The 20,827-nt window shown below is 52.3% G+C and overlaps 2 protein-coding genes across 3 annotated transcripts in view; one reads left to right on the top strand and one right to left on the bottom strand.

Annotated features, from left to right (window-relative positions):
* Positions 1–5,616: 5,616 nt before the first annotated feature.
* The window catches only part of Acsf2 (acyl-CoA synthetase family member 2), a 43,044-nt gene continuing 27,833 nt past the window's right edge, over positions 5,617–20,827 (bottom strand). Inside the window, exons 3-16 of one of the 2 annotated variants that reach the window (XM_052195595.1) lie at positions 20,477–20,605; positions 20,236–20,289; positions 19,660–19,778; positions 19,365–19,530; positions 18,711–18,806; positions 18,422–18,579; positions 18,072–18,163; positions 17,320–17,396; positions 10,851–10,958; positions 9,540–9,691; positions 7,740–7,881; positions 7,132–7,242; positions 6,899–6,967; positions 5,617–6,645 (exon numbers count right to left, since the gene is read on the bottom strand). In XM_052195595.1, coding sequence (XP_052051555.1) covers positions 6,595–6,645; positions 6,899–6,967; positions 7,132–7,242; positions 7,740–7,881; positions 9,540–9,691; positions 10,851–10,958; positions 17,320–17,396; positions 18,072–18,163; positions 18,422–18,579; positions 18,711–18,806; positions 19,365–19,530; positions 19,660–19,778; positions 20,236–20,289; positions 20,477–20,605 — 1,524 coding nt within the window. In that variant the 3' untranslated portion in view covers positions 5,617–6,594. The remainder of the gene's footprint in view (positions 6,646–6,898; positions 6,968–7,131; positions 7,243–7,739; positions 7,882–9,539; positions 9,692–10,850; positions 10,959–17,319; positions 17,397–18,071; positions 18,164–18,421; positions 18,580–18,710; positions 18,807–19,364; positions 19,531–19,659; positions 19,779–20,235; positions 20,290–20,476; positions 20,606–20,827) is intronic. The other variant, XM_052195596.1, reaches the window with a different exon arrangement.
* Chad (chondroadherin) lies at positions 13,081–16,353 on the top strand. The gene is made up of 3 exons (XM_052195597.1): positions 13,081–13,878; positions 15,805–15,968; positions 16,212–16,353. Exons 1-3 carry the CDS (start codon positions 13,108–13,110, stop codon positions 16,351–16,353), a joined length of 1,077 nt encoding a protein of 358 aa, XP_052051557.1. The 5' UTR covers positions 13,081–13,107.

Here is a 20,827-nt window from a genome sequence, read left to right as displayed (position 1 = left end):
GAGGCTGGAGAGATGGCTCAGCAGTTAAGAGCACTGGCTGCTCTTCCAAAGGTCCTGAGTTTAATTCCCAGCAACTACATGGTGGCTCACAACTATCTAGAAAGTGATCTAATGCCCTCTTTTGGCATGCAGGCCTACAGACAGACAGAACAACACATACATTTAAAAAGAAATAAAATTTAAATATAAATAAAAGTTTTTTTAAAAAAAGAAAAAAAAAGCCATGCGTGGGTGTGGCAGAACAGCCCTATGATCCAGACCTGGCTACATGACACAATGTTTCAAAAAAAAGAGGAAGAGGGGCTGGAGAGACGGCTCAGCAGTTGAGAGCCCTGGGGCTGGAGAGATGGCTCACAGTTGAGTGCACTGTCTGCTCTTGCAGAGGACCCGGCACGCGCTCACACACTGTGGCTAACAACCATCTGTAAGTCTGAAACTTCAGACTTCCTCCAGCCTGTGCGTGGTGCACAGACATATGCAGGCAAGACACATGAAATAAAATAAATATTTTTTCAAAAGGAAGGGAGGGAGGAGAAAGAGAAAAAAAAATAAAAGAATTCCACCGGGAATTGGCTTGGCGGGGAGAGTGGGCTGTGGTCTCTGAGTCAGGCCAGACCTTGGCATCAGATGGAAGAGGTGGTGGAGATGCGTGTGCAGGAGAGGCAGGACACATGTGAGAGACTTGGAGGGACCTGCCTCACAGTGGAAAGATCATGGGTTTTGGAGTCACGAGTTGTCACAAAGCAGTTATTACTCGCTCTTCCTCAAGAAAAGTGAGGTGCGGGAGTACAACATCCGGGAGGAACCAGTCAGAACAGCCCACGCTCTCTGTTCTAGTCCCCTCTAGAAATGGGATCGTGTTTCAGTGTGTTAGCCCAGCAGTATGTGGCCCTAGAGCATACGACTTAGGGAGAGCTCTTTTCCTGTCCTTCAGCTGCACACACAGATGAGACTCCATCCGCACCAGGCAGCTCTCCCGAGCCTGGGCCACCAGCCTCAGGGTGGCCTGGCCTTCTCTCCCTTGCTGTAAGATTCGTGCTTCATGTACCACAACTAAATGGTCTGTACACGGGGGCCAAGCAAGTTGATGATCTTTGCAAATTAAACCTACTTCAGACTGCTGGGTCGAAGAGAGTTACATCTCCCACCAATGATCTAATGGCTCAGGAGACAGACAGTGTTGGGATGAGAAAACTGGCTTAAGAAATGACAGGTCCAAATCCCTTAGCGACCATCTTGCTTTTACAGCTACTTGTGGGCTTTTTTGGGTTTTTTTTTTTGCATTTTTTTTCATTTTGTTTATTTGTGTGTGAACATGTGTGCATGTGTATGTGTGTGAACGTGTGTGCATGTGTATGGACACCCATACTACATTGCTTATGTGAAGATCAGAGAAAAAACCAAGGGATTCTACTTGGAGGGTCCCAAAGATCAAACTCAAGAGCATTGACCTTGATGATAAGTGTCTTTTACCCAGATACCTCTCTCTGGTCTTCTTTTACGCATCTTTTAAAATAGAAAGGGGGTGCTAGTGAGATGGCTCAGTGGTTAAGAGCACAGAATGCTCTTCTGAAGGTCCTGAGTTCAAATTCCAGCAACCACATGGTGGCTCACAACCATCTGTAATGAGATCTGACGCCCTCTTCTCCAATGTCTGAAGACAGCTACAGTGTACTTACATATAATAATAAATCTTTTTTAAAATGGTAGAGAGGGGTGCAAACCACAGAGGGGTAGACAATAAGTGTGATGGTTTGTATATACTGGGCCCAAGGAGTTGCACTATTAGGAGGTGTGGCCCTGTTGGAGCAGGTGTGTCACTGTGGGTGCAGCCTGCCTCACCCTAGTACCCTGGAAGCCAGTATTCTGCTAGCAGCCTTCAGATGAGGATGTAGAACTCCCAGCGCCACCTGCACCATGCTGCTACGTTCCTGCCGTGGTGATAACAGACTGAACTTATGAACCTGTAAAGCAGCCTCAGTTAAAGACTTGCCTTGGTCATGGTGTCTGTTCACAGCAGTAAAACCCTAACGAAGGCAGAAGTTGGTACCAGGGACTGGGGTGTTGCTGTGATAGGCCTGACCATGCTTTAGTCTGGAAAAATGTGGATTTGGGGACTTTGGATTTGGGAAACAGTGGAATGCTTTAAGTGGGGCTATTCTAGTAGGAATAAGGAAGACTTTGTTGCTGAGATTGATTTGAACTGTGCAGATCTGGCCTGAGAGGATTCAGTGGAGAAGAATTTCAGTGTGTGGCCTAGCGACTGTTTCTGTGGTATTTTGATGAAGAATGTGGCTGCTTTTTGCCCTTGTCTGAAGAGTCTACCTGAGTCTAAGGTAAAGAGAGTTATATTAATTGAATTGACATAGGAGCACTCAAAAAAAGTCCAGCAGAGACTTTGTTCTCTGGTTAAGTCTCATGAAGAGCGTTTGGAACAAGCACAGAAAACTTAGAAAAAAATATAAAATATATGGTTTAAGTATTAAAGGGACACCAGGAAGTGAAATGGAGCTGAATCCTGTGTTCTAGAAGATAATAGGTTAAGGGATTTGGGGGCAAGATTCCATCCAGCTAAATTTAGATCCTGGCATGGTGGTACATACCTTTAAACCCAGAAGACAAAGCCAAACAGATCTCTGAGTGCAAGGCCAGCCTGGGACAAAGCAGGTTCTAGGTGAAGAAAAGCTTAAATCCAGGCAGGCTGGTACACGCTTTAATCCCAGCATTACTGGAGATAGAGTCATGCAGATGTCTGAGTTCAAGGTCAATCTACAGAGCGGAGTTTAGGCAGTGAAGGAGTTGGAAGAGAGGAAGCTAATAATATTGTAATAGAACAAGGGAGCCATGTTCCAGCTCCTGCAAGCAGCAGAGCTCAGCAGCTTCGGTCATGTGACCCTGGCTTTAGAGTCAAAAATAAAAGGGACTACTGAGACAATTGATGCTGGTTAGCTGGAGCTAAGAAATTAGTGGCGTTTAAGAAGAGACCATCAGCCGGGCGCGGTGGCGCACGCCTGTAATGCCAGCACTTGGGAGGCAGAAGCAGGCGGATTTCTGAGTTCAAGGCCAGCCTGGTCTACAGAGTGAGTTCCAGGACAGACAGGACCACACAGAGAAACCCTGTCTCGAAAAACCAAACAAAACAAAACAAAGAAGAGACCATCATTACTGAGGTGAAATCTTCTAGGAAATATTTTCTGAGAACACAAAGAAGCTGTGTTCCACAGATAGCCAAGGTTGTACCTCATGCTGCAGCTGGACTTGGTAATGTGTAAGAGTCACCCAGGTGGTACTGGTTTTGAAGGCATGAAGGGGTCATGAAGAGCAGCTGAGGCTTGGCACTGTGAGAGGCCATGGAAGGCCATTGGTGAAGGTGCAGCCTCAGTTGTAGTAGATGGCCCAGGATTGAAGGGGTCATGCAAAGTAGTTGAGGCTTGGCACTGTGAAGAGAGCCTATGAGAGGCTATTGGTGAAGCCTAGTTGCAGTGGAAGACCTCTGTGTACTGGAGATGCCAGAGTCATGGGATGGTCACCAAGAACAGCAGCGGCAGTGGAATGGATCAATCTGAGCTTAGAGTGCTATAGTGGGTAGAGCTGGAGAAGTGACACCAGCCCTCTGGAGGAGCCCAGAAGATCATGGGTGGCTCCCAGACATTAAAACAAGAAGCTGTAACACTGAAGTTGCCTTGGAGAGCCCACAATGCCAGAACCATGGGATGTCTTCTGAGGAAAGCTGCTAACAGGGAGTGGGACCAGCCCATGAGAAAGAGGCTTGTTGCAGTCAACAAAGATGAAAAGGAGTTGGAGATCTAAAGACCACTTTGACACCAGCTATGGAGATGTGGAGATGCGGAGATGCAGGGGGGGGGGGGGAGCATGGCAGCATCCAAGCAGGCATGGTGCAGGAGGAGCTGAGAGGTCTACATCTTCACCTGAAGGCAGCCAGGAGAAGACTGGCTCCCATGGGGCTAGGAGGAGGGTGTCATTGCCCACCCCCACAGTGACACACTTCCTCCAACAAGGACACACCTCCTAATAGTGCCACTCCCTGGGCTGAGCATATTCAAGCCACCAGTCATCATATAACCTAGGCTAGCTGTGAACCTGCAGCAATCATCTTGCTTCTGTCTTCAAAGTAGTGAAATTACAAGCTTTATGCTACCATACCCAGTGAGGCCAGAGTTGGGGTTTGTTGTTGTTTTGTGGGGTGTTTTTTTGTTTGTTTGTTTAGTTTTAGTTTTTGTTGTTTGGTTGGTTTTTGAGACACGTTTTCTCTGTGTCATCCTGGCTGTCCTGGAACTTGCTGCGTAGACAAGGCTGGCTTCAAATTCAGAGATCCGCCTGCCTCTGCCTCCCAAGTGTTAGGATTGAAGGTATGGGTTTCCATATCTCATCTCATCTCTCATCTCTCATCTCTCATCTCTCATCTCTCATCTCTCATCTCTCATCTCTCATCTCTCATCTCTCATCTCTCATCTCTCTCTCTCTCTCTCTCTCTCTCTCTCTCTCTCTCTCTCTCTGGCTAAGAACACTTTCTCTTGCAAGAGAAGCTGAGTTTAGTTTCCAGCACCTACATGGTAGTTCATAACCATTTCAGGAGATCTAACTCCTTCTTTTACCATCTGGGAGTGCCTGGCATGCATGAGGTGCATTAACATTTGTACAGGCAAGACATCCACACTCATAAAATAAATCAATCTTTTAAAAAAAAAAAGTGTAATGGAACTGGGTGAAGATAAGGCACTCCTTTAATCCCAGTGATCAGAAGGTAGAGGCAGGAGGATCTCTGAGTTTGAGGTCATCCTGGTCTACAGAGTGAGATTCAGGATAGCCAGGGCTACACAGAGAAACACTGTCTCAAACAAAACAAAACAAAAGAACAGTTTAGGGTTGGAGAGATGGCTCAGTGGTTAAGAGCACTGACTGCTCTTCCAGAGGTCCTGAGTTCAATTCCCAGCAACCACATGGTGGCTCACAACCATCTGCAATGGGATCTGAGGCCCTCTTCTGGCATGCCTAAAGACAGCTACAATGTACTCATATATATAAAATAAATAAGTAAATCTTAAAAAAATATAATAGTTTCGTGTATACAAGTGGTTTGCCTGTACATGTGTGCATGTGAGTGCATTATACACACACCACGAGGCCCACAGAGGCCAGAAGAGGGTGCAGGATCTCCTGGTACTGGAATTATGGATAGTTTGGAAACACTATCCATGTGGGTCTGGGAAGCAAGCCTGGGTTTCCTACAAGAGCAGGCTCTTAACTCTGAGCCATCTCTCCAGCCCCTTCAGCCTCTCTGTTAGGAGGTGATGACCAATTTGGTTAGTCATTTTTGTTGTCCGTTTTCGAGAAAGGGTTTCTCTGTGTAGCCCTGGCTGTCCCGGAACTCACTCTGTAGACAAGGCTGGCCTCGAACTCCTGCATCCTTCCATCTCTGCCTCCCGAGTGCTGGGGATTAAGGGCGTGTACCACCACCACCTGGCCGTGGCATCAATGGCGACAACAATTAAAGTTGGCTTTGGCACTTGTCAAACATATATGTAAATTAAAATGATTCAGGGGGAAATATGCTTTAAAACAGGTGTGCTGGGTAGGACGTGAGTTACAGTCCAATACGGCTTTACAGATTTATTTTTATTTATTTGCATATGTCTATGTAAGCATATACCCCCGTGCGGAGCGGGGAGGGGGAAGGGAGGGGGCTCAGAGGTCAGAACTGATCGTCAATCCTTTGGAGGTGGACTTAAAGGTAATTGTGAGCTGCTGACTGTGGGTGCTAAGAATCAACCTGGGATCTTCCGGGAGAGCAGTCAGTCCTCTGGGCCACTGAGCTTCCTCCCAGCACTGTTATTTCAACAACAACAAAACAGTAATTCTTGGGCCGGGAGTGTAGGACAGTGGAAAGGTCCTCATGTACTCGTGAAGGGCTTTAAGACTCCCAGCCTTGCAAAACAAGCGAGCAAAACTGACATTCGGGACTGCTCTGTGGCGTCAATTTGAAAAATGATTAAATGAGTCAAGCGTACAAAAACCAGTCACAGTAGCACAAAAGATGGAACCCAGGACCCCAGAGGCAGAGGCAATGAGATCTCCGAGAGTTCGAAACCAGCCTGATCTACTCTGTACAACCAGGGGTACAGAGTGAGATCCAGTCTCAAACGAACAAACAAAAACAAAACAGAAAACCAAAAAGAACGGAAAAAAAAAATGAGGGAGGGTGGCTTGGAATTTCAAGAGAACAGAGTAGGGCTCAGATTAAGTGGCTAAGGCACAGCGAAGTGCCGGGAGATTGGGTCTGAGGTGCTGGCTGCCCTCCTGCCGCTTCCCTTCTCCATCCCACAGGAGCTACACAGAGAGCACACCGGCCAGACACCGGCCAAACGGGGACGCTATGCCAAGTCACAAAGATGACCAGGGGCATGAGGACTCAGGACCCTCCTTTGTGTGGGAGGACTGAGGAGGGCCTGGGCAGGCTAGGAAGGGCTAGGCGGGCTCTCCTTTGTGTTCGAGGGCTGGGAAAGTCTGGGAGGACCTTCCTTTGTGTGGGAGGACAGAGGGGCTCTGGGAGGGCTGGGAGGCCCCATCTTTGCCTCACAGTTTTAGATGCTGTTCCATCTGCTCTCGGAGTTTGAATTTCTGGACCTAGAAGAAAGACAAGAGTGACTGAGAGTCTGCACTGGGGCGCTATGGTAACCACCACCCCTGGTCTGCCTGGGAGGGACAATGGGAGAGGGGGACAAGCAGGGCAAATCAGGATGAAGTGACTTCTGGTCACAATGGCCAGGCTAATTGTCTCCTTGAGGGAGGCACAGATGGGACCACCTGGCCTTCTGCACCCAGCCCCACAGGACCCCACACCGCCCCGCCCCTCGCCAGTCCCCTCCACCTCACACACCTTTCCTGAGATGGTGAGAGGGTAGTCTTCGACAAACACGATGTACCGGGGAATCTTAAAGTGGGAAATCTGCAGACCAGAGAGGGAAAGAAGGCATGAGGCTGGGCAAAGCCAGAGTGCTCCCTTGGCTGAGGGTGGGGGGACGGATCCACCGGGGCAGCAGAACCCAAGGCCACCCAGGACGACTGGCAGGAAGAGGTAGGTGAGTGAGTGGGGGTGCCGGGGGCTCCCACCTTCCCTTTGCAGAATGCTCTGATCTCCTCCTCTGTGGTGGTCTCTCCGCTCTTCAGGCGAATGCAAGCACAGATTTCCTCCCCCATCCGCTCGTCCTTCACCCCAACCACCTATCCAAGGTCAGAGACAAATACCGCCCATCAACCTGGCCCGGCTACTTTTTAATGTCAACGTGACACAGGCTAAAGTCATTTGGGACAGAGAGAACCTCAACTGAAAAAAAAAAAATACCCCCGACCAGGTTGGCCTTTGGGCAAGCCTGTGCTACATTTTCTTGGTTGATAATTGCTGCGGGAAGAGACAGCTGTGGGCGGTGGCACCCCTAGGCTAGTGGTCCTAGGTGTTACTTTAAAATTACTTTAAAAAGCAGGCTGAGGGAGTTATGGAGAGCAAGCCAGCAGGCAGTTCAGGTCCTGCTTTCAGGTTCCTGCCTGAAATTCCAGCCTCGACTCCCCTTTGGTGATGGAGTCTGATGCGGAAGTGTGCTGTGAAATAGACCCTTTCCTCCCGGAGTTGCTTTTTGTTATGGTGTTTTATCGCAGCAATAGAGACCTGAGGTGACCTTCGGCGCCAGCCCCGGAGCATCACCGGGTTCTCAGGGCCTCACCTGCGCTTCCTGCACCTGCGGGTGCTTGTGGAAGAAGTCCTCCAGCTCCGCAGGGTAGATGTTCTCACCGCCACGGATGATCATATCCTTCGATCGGCCGACGATCTTGCAGAAGCCCTGCTCATCCATGCAAGCGATGTCTCTGTAACAAGAAGCCCAGGAGTGGCCTCTCACCTCTGTTTCGTTGGGCTAACCCACTAGTTCCCTTATTCACTCAGTCACAGATTCATTTATTGAGCATCTACTATGTATCCCCCAGTGCTCTAGACTATAGGAGTCCTAACAGGAACAAAAACACTTTGGAGCCTATAGGCCAGGCTGGAAGAATGAAAAAAAAAAATCAGTGTTGCACCCATGACGCCCTCTCTGTCTTCCTGTTTATACATTGCCTCGCCTTTATGACTGGCTTCTTCTTTGAATCATTTAGATCTCAGGTCAAATGTTTCCAGAGGCCTGCTCTGACCCTGGTCTAAGAAAATCCTGTCTCTCCACCACAGCCACTTCCTCTCCTGTGACCCCATTTGATTTTTTTTTTTTTGATGTCTGAAATTCTCTGTCTCCTTCCACCACACACGTGGGAAGGAGAAGCAAGCCCCTCTCGTCTTTTTTTTTTTAAGATTTATTTATTGTTATATGTAAGTACACTGTAGCTGTCTTCAGACACACCAGAAGGGGGCGACAGATCTCATTACGGATGGTTGTGAGCCACCATGTGGTTGCTGGGATTTGAACTCAGGACCTTCAGAAGAGCAGTCAGTGCTCTTAACCGCTGAGCCATCTCTCCATCCCTCACCCCTCTCGTCTTGTTCCCTATTGGCCCATCCAGTGGAAAACCACAACGGCACATAGCAGGTGGATGCTGAGAATGTGCGGATCTAAGAAAGGACATATGCATGGGTTGGGGTTTGGCTCAGTAGTAGAGCATTTGCCTAGCAAGTGCAAGGCCTTGGGTTCAGTCCTCAGCTCTGGACTAGGGGAGGGAAGGAGAAAAGAAAAGGAAAAAAAATCGGAGGGTGAGAGCTCTGGCCGCTCTTGCCCTGGTGCGCTCATTAATGAACACACTGAAGATTGGCTCGGATTCTGGCGATGTGAATGTTGTGTGGCTGTCCTGGTGTTTTATCTCCGTGAGAAGTAGGTTCACTCCACGACACACATTTTGACTTAGGGAAATTGTGTTGTTGTTGCTTCAGGAAAGTGACCTTGAACATCGAATACCCCTGTTGCCGCCCAGCCCTGTGATTACAAACACATGCACTACCATGTCGAGGGGGCTTTGAGACACTAGCGGTGGAACCCAGGGCTACGTGCATGCTAGACAAGCAGCCCTCTCCGCACCAGGCTGTGTCTGCAATCCATTTCTTTCCCATTATTGCACACAAGGTCTCTTGTAGCTCAGGTTAGCTCTCAACTCACTATATAGGTAAAGATAACCTCGAACCTCTGGTCCTTCGACTCCTCTCTACCATGTGCTGGGGTGGCAGGCAGTTTATGTGGTGCTGAAGACAGAACTGAGGACCTCATACTTAGGAGACAAGGATACTAGAAACTCCGATTCATCTCCAGCGAGCCTTAGAGGTGCTCTGGCCCCGCCCTGCCCCAGCACTGGGGATTGAATCTGCGGTTTCCCATAAGAGCCACTACTAAGCTACAGTCCCAGACAAATGTTGGGAAACCAGGTCTCATGGTCAAGGGGGGGATCCTGTTGACTCCCGCTTTCTCCGTGTGTCCGGGTTTTCCTAGTTCAGCCTTAGACCCCGGCCCCACGTTGTTGCCAGTGTCCACGCCATCTCGGTATCTCACCCTGTCCGATACCACTTGTCTTGTCCGACCGTTTCGAAGGTCTTCTGTGGCTCGCCCCAGTAGCCCTGCATGACGCAGTACCCTCGGATGTACAGCTCTCCGGGCGTGTTTAGCTCGGTCAGCCCGCCTGTCTCCATGTTCACGATCTGGGCCTGGGACAGGAGAATTTTCAGTTCCGGCCTCCTGCTCTCTTACAAGGATAGACATCCTTGGAGATGGGAAGGGGAGGACACGGGGGGGGGGGGGGGAGGAGGGAGTGTTCTTTCTTCCCCTCACCCTGTCAAAAATGAAGCTGCTGGCTCTACTCATCCCAGTCCAGGGAAAGGAAAGAGAGGCTAGAGCAGATCTGTTGCCCTGAAGAGACCCACACTGGGCCTGAACCATGGGGAGGGTCTGTGTCTATGGACAGGTGCCGCATGCCTTTTAAATTCCTGCCCTGGCTGTGTTTTGACATGGGGTACTGAGGACAAGGCTGGGCAGAGAGCAGCCTTAAGGGAGCCCTGCAGAGGGCCATGCCAGATGCTGAACTATAAATCATGTATCCCCTCCTTTCCCACAAGGAAACTAAGAGGCGGAAAATGACTGTGCTACCTACTCAGGAGAGGGAGAGCCTGAAATCCTAGCAGACAAAGAGCCACAGCCAATGTGCCTCAGGGAAGGTGGGTCTGAGTGCTTCCATGCCTGCCCTTGGGGGATGGGAAGAAGGATGTCTCCCTGAGAAGCCTCAGGGTGCTTCCCAAAGAGGGTGGCCGAGAGGCTGTGGAGAAGCGGTGTGTGGGCATCCTCCAAGCTACCCCGGAGAGGCACGGAAACTCAGTAATATCTGAATAAAGTTGCATGGTTGGAGCCAGAGAGGAGTCACAGCTAGGAGTCTGAGACTGAGGAATATTCTGGGGCCTTTGAAGTATAAGGGACCTTCAAGGGACACACACCTTGAGAAAAGAAGCGCTCACACTCAGACAAAAGAAGAGTGAGAGGCAGGGCCCTGGGGGGAGAAAGCTACAGAAGGGGAAAAAATTCCCTGTGTTCTGGCTCCTTTTTGAGACTGGCCTAGCTGCCCAAGACAGACAGTGGGCTTGGCAAAAACACACCTCAGACAGGAAGGGTGGCTAAGGAGAGGCTCGGCTGGCGGCTGCTCAGGGCTGCTGTCCCAGCTCTCCGCGCTTCAGCCCACAGAGCTGGGCCAGGTCCAGCAAGCCCCCATGGCTGGGGCCCTCTCTGTTTGAGTGACTGTTTGGGTGTCTGATGGACCGCCCTGACTGTCCTCACGTGGTGGGAGGTGGGCTCTGAGGGCATCCGTCAGGGGCTCACCTCCGTGTGAGGCATAATTCTGCCCACACTCCCGGCCTTCTGCTCCAGGGTGTCCTCGGGAAAGTTCATGAAGGTCACGGGACTGTTCTCTGTGGTTCCATAAACAACCTAGAGAGGCCAAAAAGTCAGCTTGGAGGGAAGTGAGCCACAGAGGAAGGCTGGGGTGACCTACCCTAGGTGGCTGAATGGTGACAACTGAGGGAAGTGGGGAGACAAGGGCCAGAGGTCAGAAGCCAGAAGTGCAGCTCTCTGCAGGGGCCCCTGGTCTGAAACCAAATTGACACCAGAAGTCAGTCTCTCATGGCCAGAGTTCTGACACTCCCCTGTGATGCCTGCGACTTCTGGCCTCACTCGCTCATAGTTCCTGTCTCCAGTTGCTTTGGTCCTCCTACCTTGATTTCGGGCCACAACAGCCTCCATCCCTACTAGCCAAAGGCCCCATAAACTTGATGAGAAAGGCAGCCTGGCTTATGATTGGGCTGGGAGTGGTACAGACACACAGACACCACTCCCCTCCAACCTGGGACAAGTGCCTGGCCTTAGGGTGGGTGCCCCGCAAGCTCTGGAGACTTTCCTGTCCATTTATTTTCATCAAAACAAAAATATAGCTAGAACATGTATTTAAAAGGTCTGTGGTGCGCGAGTGCGCACGCACACACACACACGCACGCGCGCGCGCGCGCACACACACACACACACACCTACCCCTGCAACCTCCAGTGGTTAGAACATCCTGTGCAAACAGCCTAAATACCATCAGAGAATATTCTAAGCCAAGAATGACCCCCACCCCACCCTACCCCAATTCTAGAGGCAAAGTGTAAGAGGGGCTCAAAGATGTGCGGCCTTGGAGACCAAACCCCACAACTATGCATCCAGGAGTCATGACAAGGTCTGGATACCTTGTCCTCGACCAGGTCCCTGTTGGTGACTTCCATTCCTGCCCACCATCAGGTGGTGTGGTTCTGGCACAGCTGAGGTATGGTTCCTCTACCACCTCCCAAAAACAGACAGCTTCTCTGGCCAAGCAACCCAGAGCTCACTCTGGGCCAAAGCTGTAACCTGTCTGCTTACCCTCCCTTCTCTACCGGACTCCAGACACTGTGACTGGCAAGCGGGCAGAATCCCGGTCCACCAGGGCGGGGCTGCCCACAACCTAGCATCTGGCTAGCCAGGGTTGCTCGCCTGTAGCCAGCACCCCACCTTCCACCAGTTCACACAGTCCTGGGGTCATTGCCCAACTTTGGCCCCTGCCAAGTACACATTGGCGCCACTAAGCCGCCACTCTGAGACCATCCCCCTGCCCCCAGGGCTGGGTCCTAACCACCGGTGAGGGGAGGATCCGGAGACAATGTGCAACCATGCTTGGTCAGTGGCCTGTGGTCTCCAGGTGTGTTGCCAGTCCTGTGGTTCACTCCCCACACACACTGGTACCCACATTTCTGTGTGGCCTTCAGCCCTAGAAAAGGGAACAGGAAGCCCAGAGCTAAGAGGGGTCGTGGATAAGCCCACAACCCTAAGCTCTTACAGGGTCTGGAGCCACGGGCTCCGAGAAGGGGCTCGAGGCAAACGCACCACTGTCAGCTAGCATCACGAACCAGCTCCCCCACCTCCCAGGGATGAACTGAGGAAGGTTTATCCACAAGCGGGAGCCCAGTCCACAGAGGCTCTCACGCTCCGCCTGCGCAGCACAACAGTCCCATTAAAGCGCCGCCGGCTGGCCGACCGCGGTGAGACGCATCCGGCTGTCGGGCCCCACTTCCTCCCTCCAGGCGTCCAGGGTGACCTGTCTGCCAAGGGTGTATGGGGGAGGGGGACGTCGAGACTCCAACTTGAGCAAATAAATAAGTTCTGGGAACGCCTCTCTCTGCCCAGTGGAAATTCAGAGGCCCCTCGACACACCTATCACCGCCCCCCCCCAACACACACACACACCTCGGGGCGTTGGTCCAGATAGAGGAGGGTAGGGAAAGGTGCAGCATAACGTTTGCAAGCAGGAACCAAAAGATTGGGGTTCAGGGGAAGGGTCATCAACCCTACACATGGTCTCCTGCTGTGAAAGGAGCCCCCCCAGGCATCAAGGACAGGGGTGCATCTCTGGGCGGGAGGGGGTTAAGTCAGTGGTTTCAATGCTCCACGTAGTAGCTGGCTCCGCTGCCAGCTGCGGTCAAGCTGCCCTATAAATGGGCCGGGAGACCCGAGAGTCGAGGACTTGTCGCTGCCTTAGCCCCCAGCCCCGGCTCAAGGCGTCCCGACCATGGCCCGCGTGCTCTTAGTCGGTCTGGTCTTTCTTGCCATCCTCCTGCCTGCGCTGGCCGCCTGCCCCCAAAACTGCCACTGCCATGGAGACCTGCAGCACGTCATCTGCGACAAGGTGGGGCTGCAGAAGATCCCCAAAGTATCAGAGACGACCAAACTGCTCAATCTCCAACGCAACAATTTCCCAGTGCTGGCTGCCAACTCGTTTCGGACCATGCCGAACCTGGTCTCGCTGCACCTGCAACACTGCAACATCCGCGAGGTGGCCGCTGGTGCCTTCCGAGGCCTGAAGCAGCTCATCTACCTGTACCTGTCCCACAATGACATCCGGGTGTTGCGAGCTGGAGCCTTCGATGACCTGACTGAACTCACTTATCTCTATCTAGACCACAACAAAGTATCGGAACTGCCCCGGGGGCTGCTCTCCCCTCTGGTCAACCTCTTCATCTTGCAACTCAACAACAACAAAATCAGAGAGCTGCGAGCAGGAGCCTTCCAGGGTGCCAAGGACCTGCGCTGGCTCTACCTGTCAGAAAACGCCCTCAGTTCCCTGCAGCCTGGTTCCCTGGATGATGTGGAGAATCTAGCCAAGTTCCACCTGGACAAGAACCAGCTGTCTAGCTACCCCTCGGCAGCCCTGAGCAAACTTCGGGTGGTGGAGGAGCTGAAGCTGTCCCACAATCCTCTGAAAAGCATCCCAGACAATGCCTTCCAGTCCTTCGGCAGATACCTGGAGACCCTCTGGCTGGATAACACCAACCTGGAGAAGGTAAGTGCCCCTGGCTGCAATTCTCCTGGATCTTTCTGGGATGTCACCCTAGTACCACATCAGGACAGCATTCCCTCCTCCTGGACTCCTTGTCACTCGGATTATCCTCCAAAGCAAGGGGCCTTTGCCACCTCTCTCTGCTTTGACACACCCCCTCCCCATCCCTCTCACCCTCACCTGGTCACACTGCTTCTCCCTGGTCACACTGCTTCGCGGCAGTGCTCCCTCGGGACTTCTTAGAAGAGATGGAACTGTTCTGGTCCCACGAATGGCCTCCGGGGAGGCATCTGCCCCAATCCCTACCGTGAACAGCTTTCCACCCCTCCTCTGCCGTTTCCCCAGTCTCCGGCAAGTCTACCATCCCATAAAGGAGGGTTTGTCTACTGCGGCACCTTCCAGAAGCCGAGAGAACACAAAGAAACCCTGTTCCCGGTGGGCACTGACCCGGGGTGCTAAGGTAGAAGGAGGGGCTGGAGGAGGAGTTGAGAAGCAAGGACTTTAAGGAGAATTCCTCCACACTCTCGGAGACCCATGGATGTCTCATTCCCTCCCTGGGTCCAAACACACTTCATTTTAATGCAACCACGGGTCCACTTCAAGTAAGTAGGGAAACCAAGACATGGAGACCTGTCTTGGCTTCTCCAAGGTACTGGCTTGGTGCTTCTGCCAGCTCGTGAATGAACACGTGTGATCCTTGGCACAAGGCCCCAAGTGTCTCCTCAGAGCACAGACTAAGCGTCTCACTGTCCCCCAGACAGTTTGTTGACTTTTGCTTTCCCCAGTCACCAGATCCCTGACGCCTCAATCCTGCCTCCCCTGGGATGCTGCTCAGTCTAGCCTGGAGGGGGCTGTACAGGAGCAGAGTCCTTTTCTGGGTACCAGAATCCCCCTGGTACACAGTCTCAGCCAGAAGGTTTGGGCAGAGACCAGAGCATGATAGAGTAGTTTTGTTTGTAGAGAATGTCACATCCTGATCTGGTCCGTGAGAGGTCACAGAAATGGAGCTGAGGGCTAACCTGGGCAGAGGCCAACCTTGTCTGGGTAAACGGAGCCTTCTGGGTGGATCTTTGGTAGCCTGGCCTCACCCCAGCTGAAAACAGACCACCCTGGTGCCAAAACTGTGGGCAGGAGAACAGCTTGTGAAGGCTGGTTTAGAATGAGGAGGCCAGAGCTGGAGAGATGGCTCAGCGGTTAAGAGCCCTGACTGCTCTTCCGAAGGTCCTGAGTTTGATTCCCAGCAACCACATGGTGGCTCACAACCATCTGTAAAGGGATCCAGTATCTTCTTCTGGTGTGCAAATCAATATTTTTCTTTTTTAAAAGAGGCCAGAGAAACTGGCACCAGGGCTCAGAGGAGGCACCAATACATTTCCTCTGGAGCCATCCATTCTGGCCAGAGTCCCCACAGAGGGGCTCCACGAATAGTATCTAGCTGAGGGCACAGCAATGAGGGCAGTACTGGGGCAAACCCTGGCACCCAGGGGATGTGGGGAGCCTGGCTCACTGCCCATCCCACCAAGCACTGACCAGGTTCACTGGGTGCCCGCCTGGGTGGGTGCCCAGAGCCAAGCTCTGGCTGTTCCCCAGACCCAGTGTTTGTGCAGGGAGGGTGCCACCTAGGAGGTAGGGGACCGGGTGTGGTCCTGCAGCTACTGTTTACTAGTTAGGTGACCCTGGCCAAAGGACTGAACTTTTTCTATTTACACATTGGAAAGGACCCCTTCCCGCTCAAAAAAAAAAAAAAAAAAAAAAAAGGTGTCTTGGATTACATCATTCAGACAACTCCATCATTCTGCTTGGAAAATTGCAGCTCCTCAACAGACCAGTGCTTGTGTCCAGGGAAAGACCCTGGTCCTCTGAGAAGAGAGCCAGGAGAGCCAGGAGACTGAGAGTGAGGCGCTCACTTCTGCCTCCCTTACCTCACAGTTCTCAGATGCTGCCTTCGCGGGTGTGACCACACTGAAACACGTCCATCTGGAGAACAACCGCCTGAACCAACTGCCGGCCACCTTCCCCTTTGACAACCTGGAGACCCTCACTCTCACCAACAACCCATGGAAATGTACCTGCCAGCTCCGTGGCCTTCGGCGGTGAGAATATCCCTCCGTATAATCCCCCAGTTTGTCCTCCACATGATGGCCCTGCACTAGAACAGCCTGGACATCCTGGTCAGCTACCTAGCAGGTCAGGTTCTGAGTGGCTCTGTTCTCTCATTTGTCTAATGAGAGGACAAGTCCAGATTTTTCTAGGGCCATAGTCCATCCTGGTCATTGTCCCTTTCCCAAGCCTTCCCACCCAGCGTCTCCAAGTGCAGCAAATTTTCGTCTCTGTAGGTGGTTGGAAGCCAAGACTTCTCGACCGGATGCTACCTGCTCCTCACCAGCCAAGTTCAAGGGTCAGCGTATTCGTGACACAGATGCCCTCCGCAGCTGCAAATCCCCCACCAAGAGGTCCAAGAAAGCTGGCCGCCATTAAACAGGTGGGGGCTGGGTAGGGAGGCCACCACCGTCTGCCTCTGGAGACTCCAGAGGAGGTGCTGCTATCTCCCATGACACCACCTCTGGAGGAGCAATCAGATCCTCTGTTTTACAAGAAAAGGAGGGAGGACTGGGTGTCCTCTCCTATGGCTTGGCCTAGGACATCCGTGGTTCCCTTTGATGCCTGTGGGTGATTGGAGTCCTAATATTCATCTTCCCTCACTGCAGGTCCTGATCCAGCCAGTCCTGGTGACTGCCTTCCGCTGGAGAGACTACTGACATTTCCCCCACCCCATCATCCACACCTTCTCCCACAGCCTCTGCGGACGTACATACAGAGCTGTCCCATACCGAGGTACATCCTGGCAGGGGGCACTGAGCTCTCTACCACCCCATCAGCGCCACCCAGTGGGGTCCTAGGGAGGACACCGACTCCCTCCGAAGCCACTGTGCCTAGGCTCTGCCGTGGTTCCTTTCAGAGAAGCTATTGTAGAACCTCCAACACCCTGCCCTGCCCATCGGAGCTAAAACGCAGTGGTCATCGGGATGACCACATTATTACCACCTTCCTCAGTTCCTTCCTTCCCTGCCATTTGGAAACAAACATCAGGCCTTTGACCCACCCTGATTGCCAGAAAGAATTTCAGGCCCATGCCCCAACTCTGCCAGTCCCTGCCTGCCAGGTCGTGCTAACAGGGTACCAGTAGCGCTTGGCCGCACATCTTTCCATGACGCATTTCCGCCCTGGATTTCTATAAACATAAACGTATGTGTGTAAAATCTTCACCTCCTCACCTATCCCTACACCTCAGCGTGTGTTAATTGACTCACACTGCCTTGCTTTCCCTCTGCTTCCTGGAGCAGACGAAAAGCTGGTGGTCCACCTTTGGTCTGCTCTGTCCGTCCCCACTCACTACGGGCCTGGCCAGCTCCCAGCCGTACGGTGGCTCTAATAACCACTCACCACCAGTTCCTTCATGTTCATCTTGCTGATGATGGCTCGAATCAATTCCGGGGGTGCTGGGGACCCAGCAATCACACCTGGATCAGGAAGAGGGGCTCATGGGATCGGTGGTAGAAGCCTACAATGCCAGCGACTTGGGAGGCTGAGGCAGGAGGATTGAAAGTTCAAAGACTGACTGACTGCGATACAGAATGAGTTCCAGGCCCGGCTTGGGTAGCTTAGTGAGACCCTGTCTCAAAAATAGGATGGCGGGAGACCGTTCTGTCAGAGAGCACTTGTCTAACATTGAGGAGGCTCTGGGTTCAATCCTGAGAGAGAGAGAGAGAGAGAGAGAGAGAGAGAGAGAGAGAGAGAGAGAGGGAGGGAGGGAGAGGGAGGGGAAAGGGAGGGGGAAGGGAAGGGAGAAGGGAGGGGGAGAGAGACAAAGAGACAGACAGAGAGATGGACAGAGACAGACAGAGAGAGAAAGACAGAGACAGAGAGGGAGAGAGAAACAGACAGACAGCGACAAAGAGAGACAGAGAGAGACAGGGGGGCTACCACATTTCTCCAGATCCTTCAAGGGGGGAGACCCCGTGCATTGGTAAATCACATAAAATCTGAGGTTGGCCCAGCACTCAGGGACACTTGGGAATGGTCCCCTTCCATCTACATTTCTACAGTGTCCTTCCTACCTCCTCTATAAAAACCTGGCTTCACTGGGGCTGTGGAAACCCACCGTCCCCAAACCTTGCTGCCTTTGATAGCCCCACCTCCACGAATGGTCGAGAGATCATAACTGGAGAAGTCTGGCTGATTCAGGATATCCACAAACATCGTGGGTGTGCCGTACAGGAGGGTGCCTCTGCACAGGAGAAGGACACACAATTAGGTTTAGAAGTGAGAGGAAGCCCTTTCTCCCTCACCCCTCATGAACTCTTAGTGAGGGCAGAAATTGTGGGGAACAGAAGCTCAAGGGGGAGTCCTGGTCCTCTAGCCCCCACTGCCACCCATCCCAGGTCTCCTGGCTGGAGGAGCATCTTAGAGAAGGAGGGCGGGTCCAGGAGTGAGAGGATCTGGAGGGTCCTATCAGCCCACAGGTGGCTCGCCCGCCAATGCCCACTTCTCTCTGCTGATGGCTTCCAGTGCCTTCTTGCCATTGAAGCTTGGAGAAGACAGGAGGAGGGTGGTACCGTGCACCATAGACACCATTGTGCCCCCCACGGAGCCCAGGCAGTGGTACAGGGGACAGGGCAGGACCAAGCGCAACTCCTCTGCAGTCTGGAGATGGAGACAGGAGGCTGGGTCTATCATGCAGCCGGTCCTCCCAGCCAGCAGGGGGAGCCCGGCAAGCTGTGTCATTCCTCCCCCGCAGCCTATAGAAACCTCACCAGGGCCCATCCCAACCTCACCTTTGAAGGCATCTTCAGACGCTGGCCTATCAGGATGGAGTTGTTTACAATGTTGTGGTGGGAAAGAGTGGCCCCCTTGGGGTTTCCAGTTGTCCCCTAAAAAGATAAGCAAGCAACAGCTTGTCCTTTTTCTCCGTTTGCAACCCATCCTGGGCCACACTGCTCAGGGGGTCTGGGGGCGGAGTCAGAGAGTAGGATATGGTTGTCCTGAAGCCACTTCCTCCTTTTGTTTATGCACAATGAGCTGTGCAGGGCCAGATGTTAGCATCCCGAATACAAAGGAAAACACAATACCTCCTTCTTCATCCAGTCATATGTCACATAAGGTGGTACAGAGGACTGTACCACTGACTGGGTTTAGGAACTTTCTTTCTGGGCCTGACTCTCCCTAATGAGCTCTGTGAGCTCGGGAATTGTGTGAACCTGCTCTGCACTGGAAGTGACAGAACACAGAAGGGAGATGTGACCACACCCAACAAAACCAAACCAAAAACCCCAAAGACCAGCTGCTAATTTTGCTAATTTTCTGAGGAGAAGGAGGGCTGGAGGCCAGAGTGAGGAGAGAGGGCTACTCTCAACTTTCTGCCATCTTCCTCATCCCAGGGAGGGACCTCATGGCAGGGCACAGGTTGGGACTGGAGACTGTTGTCCTACCGAGGTAAACTGGATGTTGATGGGGTCATAACAGGACAAGAACCGCTGTTTGTACCGCAGCTGGGCTAGGTTCTGCTCCTTGCCACCAGCTGCCACCACGTCATCCAGGAGCAGGGTCCCCGGCAAAGGGGCATCCACTGAGATGACTGTAGTCAGGTCTGGGAGTCTAGGAGACAGAAAAGATAGTGACAAATGGCTCAAATGTCACAGTTGAGGAAAATATCAGCTCCACCTTGGGTAGGAGGTAAGGGTCTGAGAAGTCATATAATATTCCCCAAATGCAGAACAGACTCACCTCTCACTCTTTAAGGCCCCTGGTTGGGCCTTTTCCAGCTCAGGACAGATCTGCTTCAGGATGTTGTAGTATTGCTGGGTCTTGAATTGTTTAGGGAACACAATACCTTTGCAGCCTACCTGTGAAAGAAGAAGTCCCCTACCTGTGGTCAGTAGGAAGCCCCAGACTTAGGAGCCCTCAGTAATCAGTAGTTTTCTTTCTTATATATGAATAGCTATCCTGACAAACCCATGTAGCAACACGCACGCGCGCGCACACACACACACACACAAACAACAGTCCAAAAACATACATACCATATCCCTAGACACATATAATCTCTCTCTCTCTCTTTCTCTCTCTCTTAAACACACACACACACACACACACACACACACCACCCTGAGATACATACTCCACCCACAACAGCCATGTCAGCCTTTGATCGACCCTCTCTGTAGAACTAAGACCTTCCAACCTCATGAGGCCTGAGGAAAGACACTTTATAATGCTAGCCACTGAGGTGCACTCTCTCATCCAATCAGTCTCTACAAAACAGCATCAGAAATGCCCCTCTCCACCAGGAGCAAGTGGTACCTTTCTGAGGACATATTCCAGTTCTGAGGCCTGGTAGGCTGGGTTCACAGACACCTGGGGGAACAGAGAGAAAATGCCAGCGTCCTGAGAAGACGCTCCAGGCTTCCCGTTCCCCTCAGAAGGGGCAAGGCTCAGCCAGGGCTCTTTGGTGGGCCTGGGATGAAAGCACCACCCAGCCCTGTAGCCAGACAGGGTTTAGTTCCTCCACACACCCAGGTGTGCCAGGTAAGCCTCTTCTCACCAGGATGATGCCCGCCTGGGCACTGGCCAGATGCGTAAGCACCCACGCATAGGAGTTGGGTCCCCACATGCCCAGGCGGTCGCCCTTGCGGAGGCCAATGCTCAGCAGACCAGAAGCAGCTTTGTCCACCTGGGACAAGTAGAAGGGGACAACAGGAGAGGTGACAACAAGCAGGGGGAGCCCCTGATTCCTATTCTCTATCTTCAGCCCAGGAATCACCAGGAACTAATATTTCTAGGCCTCGGTGGACTCAGTGCAGTGAACGTGGGGACACAATAAACAAATATTCCAGGAAGTACTGGGACTGGAGGTATCTAGATCACTTCGGCCTCTGTCTCCTGATGCCCACAG

This window comes from Apodemus sylvaticus, chromosome 10 (genome assembly GCF_947179515.1).
Source record: "Apodemus sylvaticus chromosome 10, mApoSyl1.1, whole genome shotgun sequence".
NCBI classification, from domain to species: domain Eukaryota; kingdom Metazoa; phylum Chordata; class Mammalia; order Rodentia; family Muridae; genus Apodemus; species Apodemus sylvaticus.
Note: the sequence above shows the minus strand (reverse complement) of the source record. Positions and strands in the feature narration are given on the sequence as shown.

Excerpts from the sequence above, each read along its gene's own strand:
- Chad (XM_052195597.1), top strand. The coding sequence starts at position 13,108 with ATGGCCCGCGTGCTCTTAGTCGGTCTGGTCTTTCTTGCCATCCTCCTG. Across the intron at positions 13,879-15,804 it reads ATAACACCAACCTGGAGAAG|TTCTCAGATGCTGCCTTCGC; the intron begins GTAAGTGCCCCT and ends CTTACCTCACAG. Across the intron at positions 15,969-16,211 it reads CAGCTCCGTGGCCTTCGGCG|GTGGTTGGAAGCCAAGACTT; the intron begins GTGAGAATATCC and ends TCGTCTCTGTAG.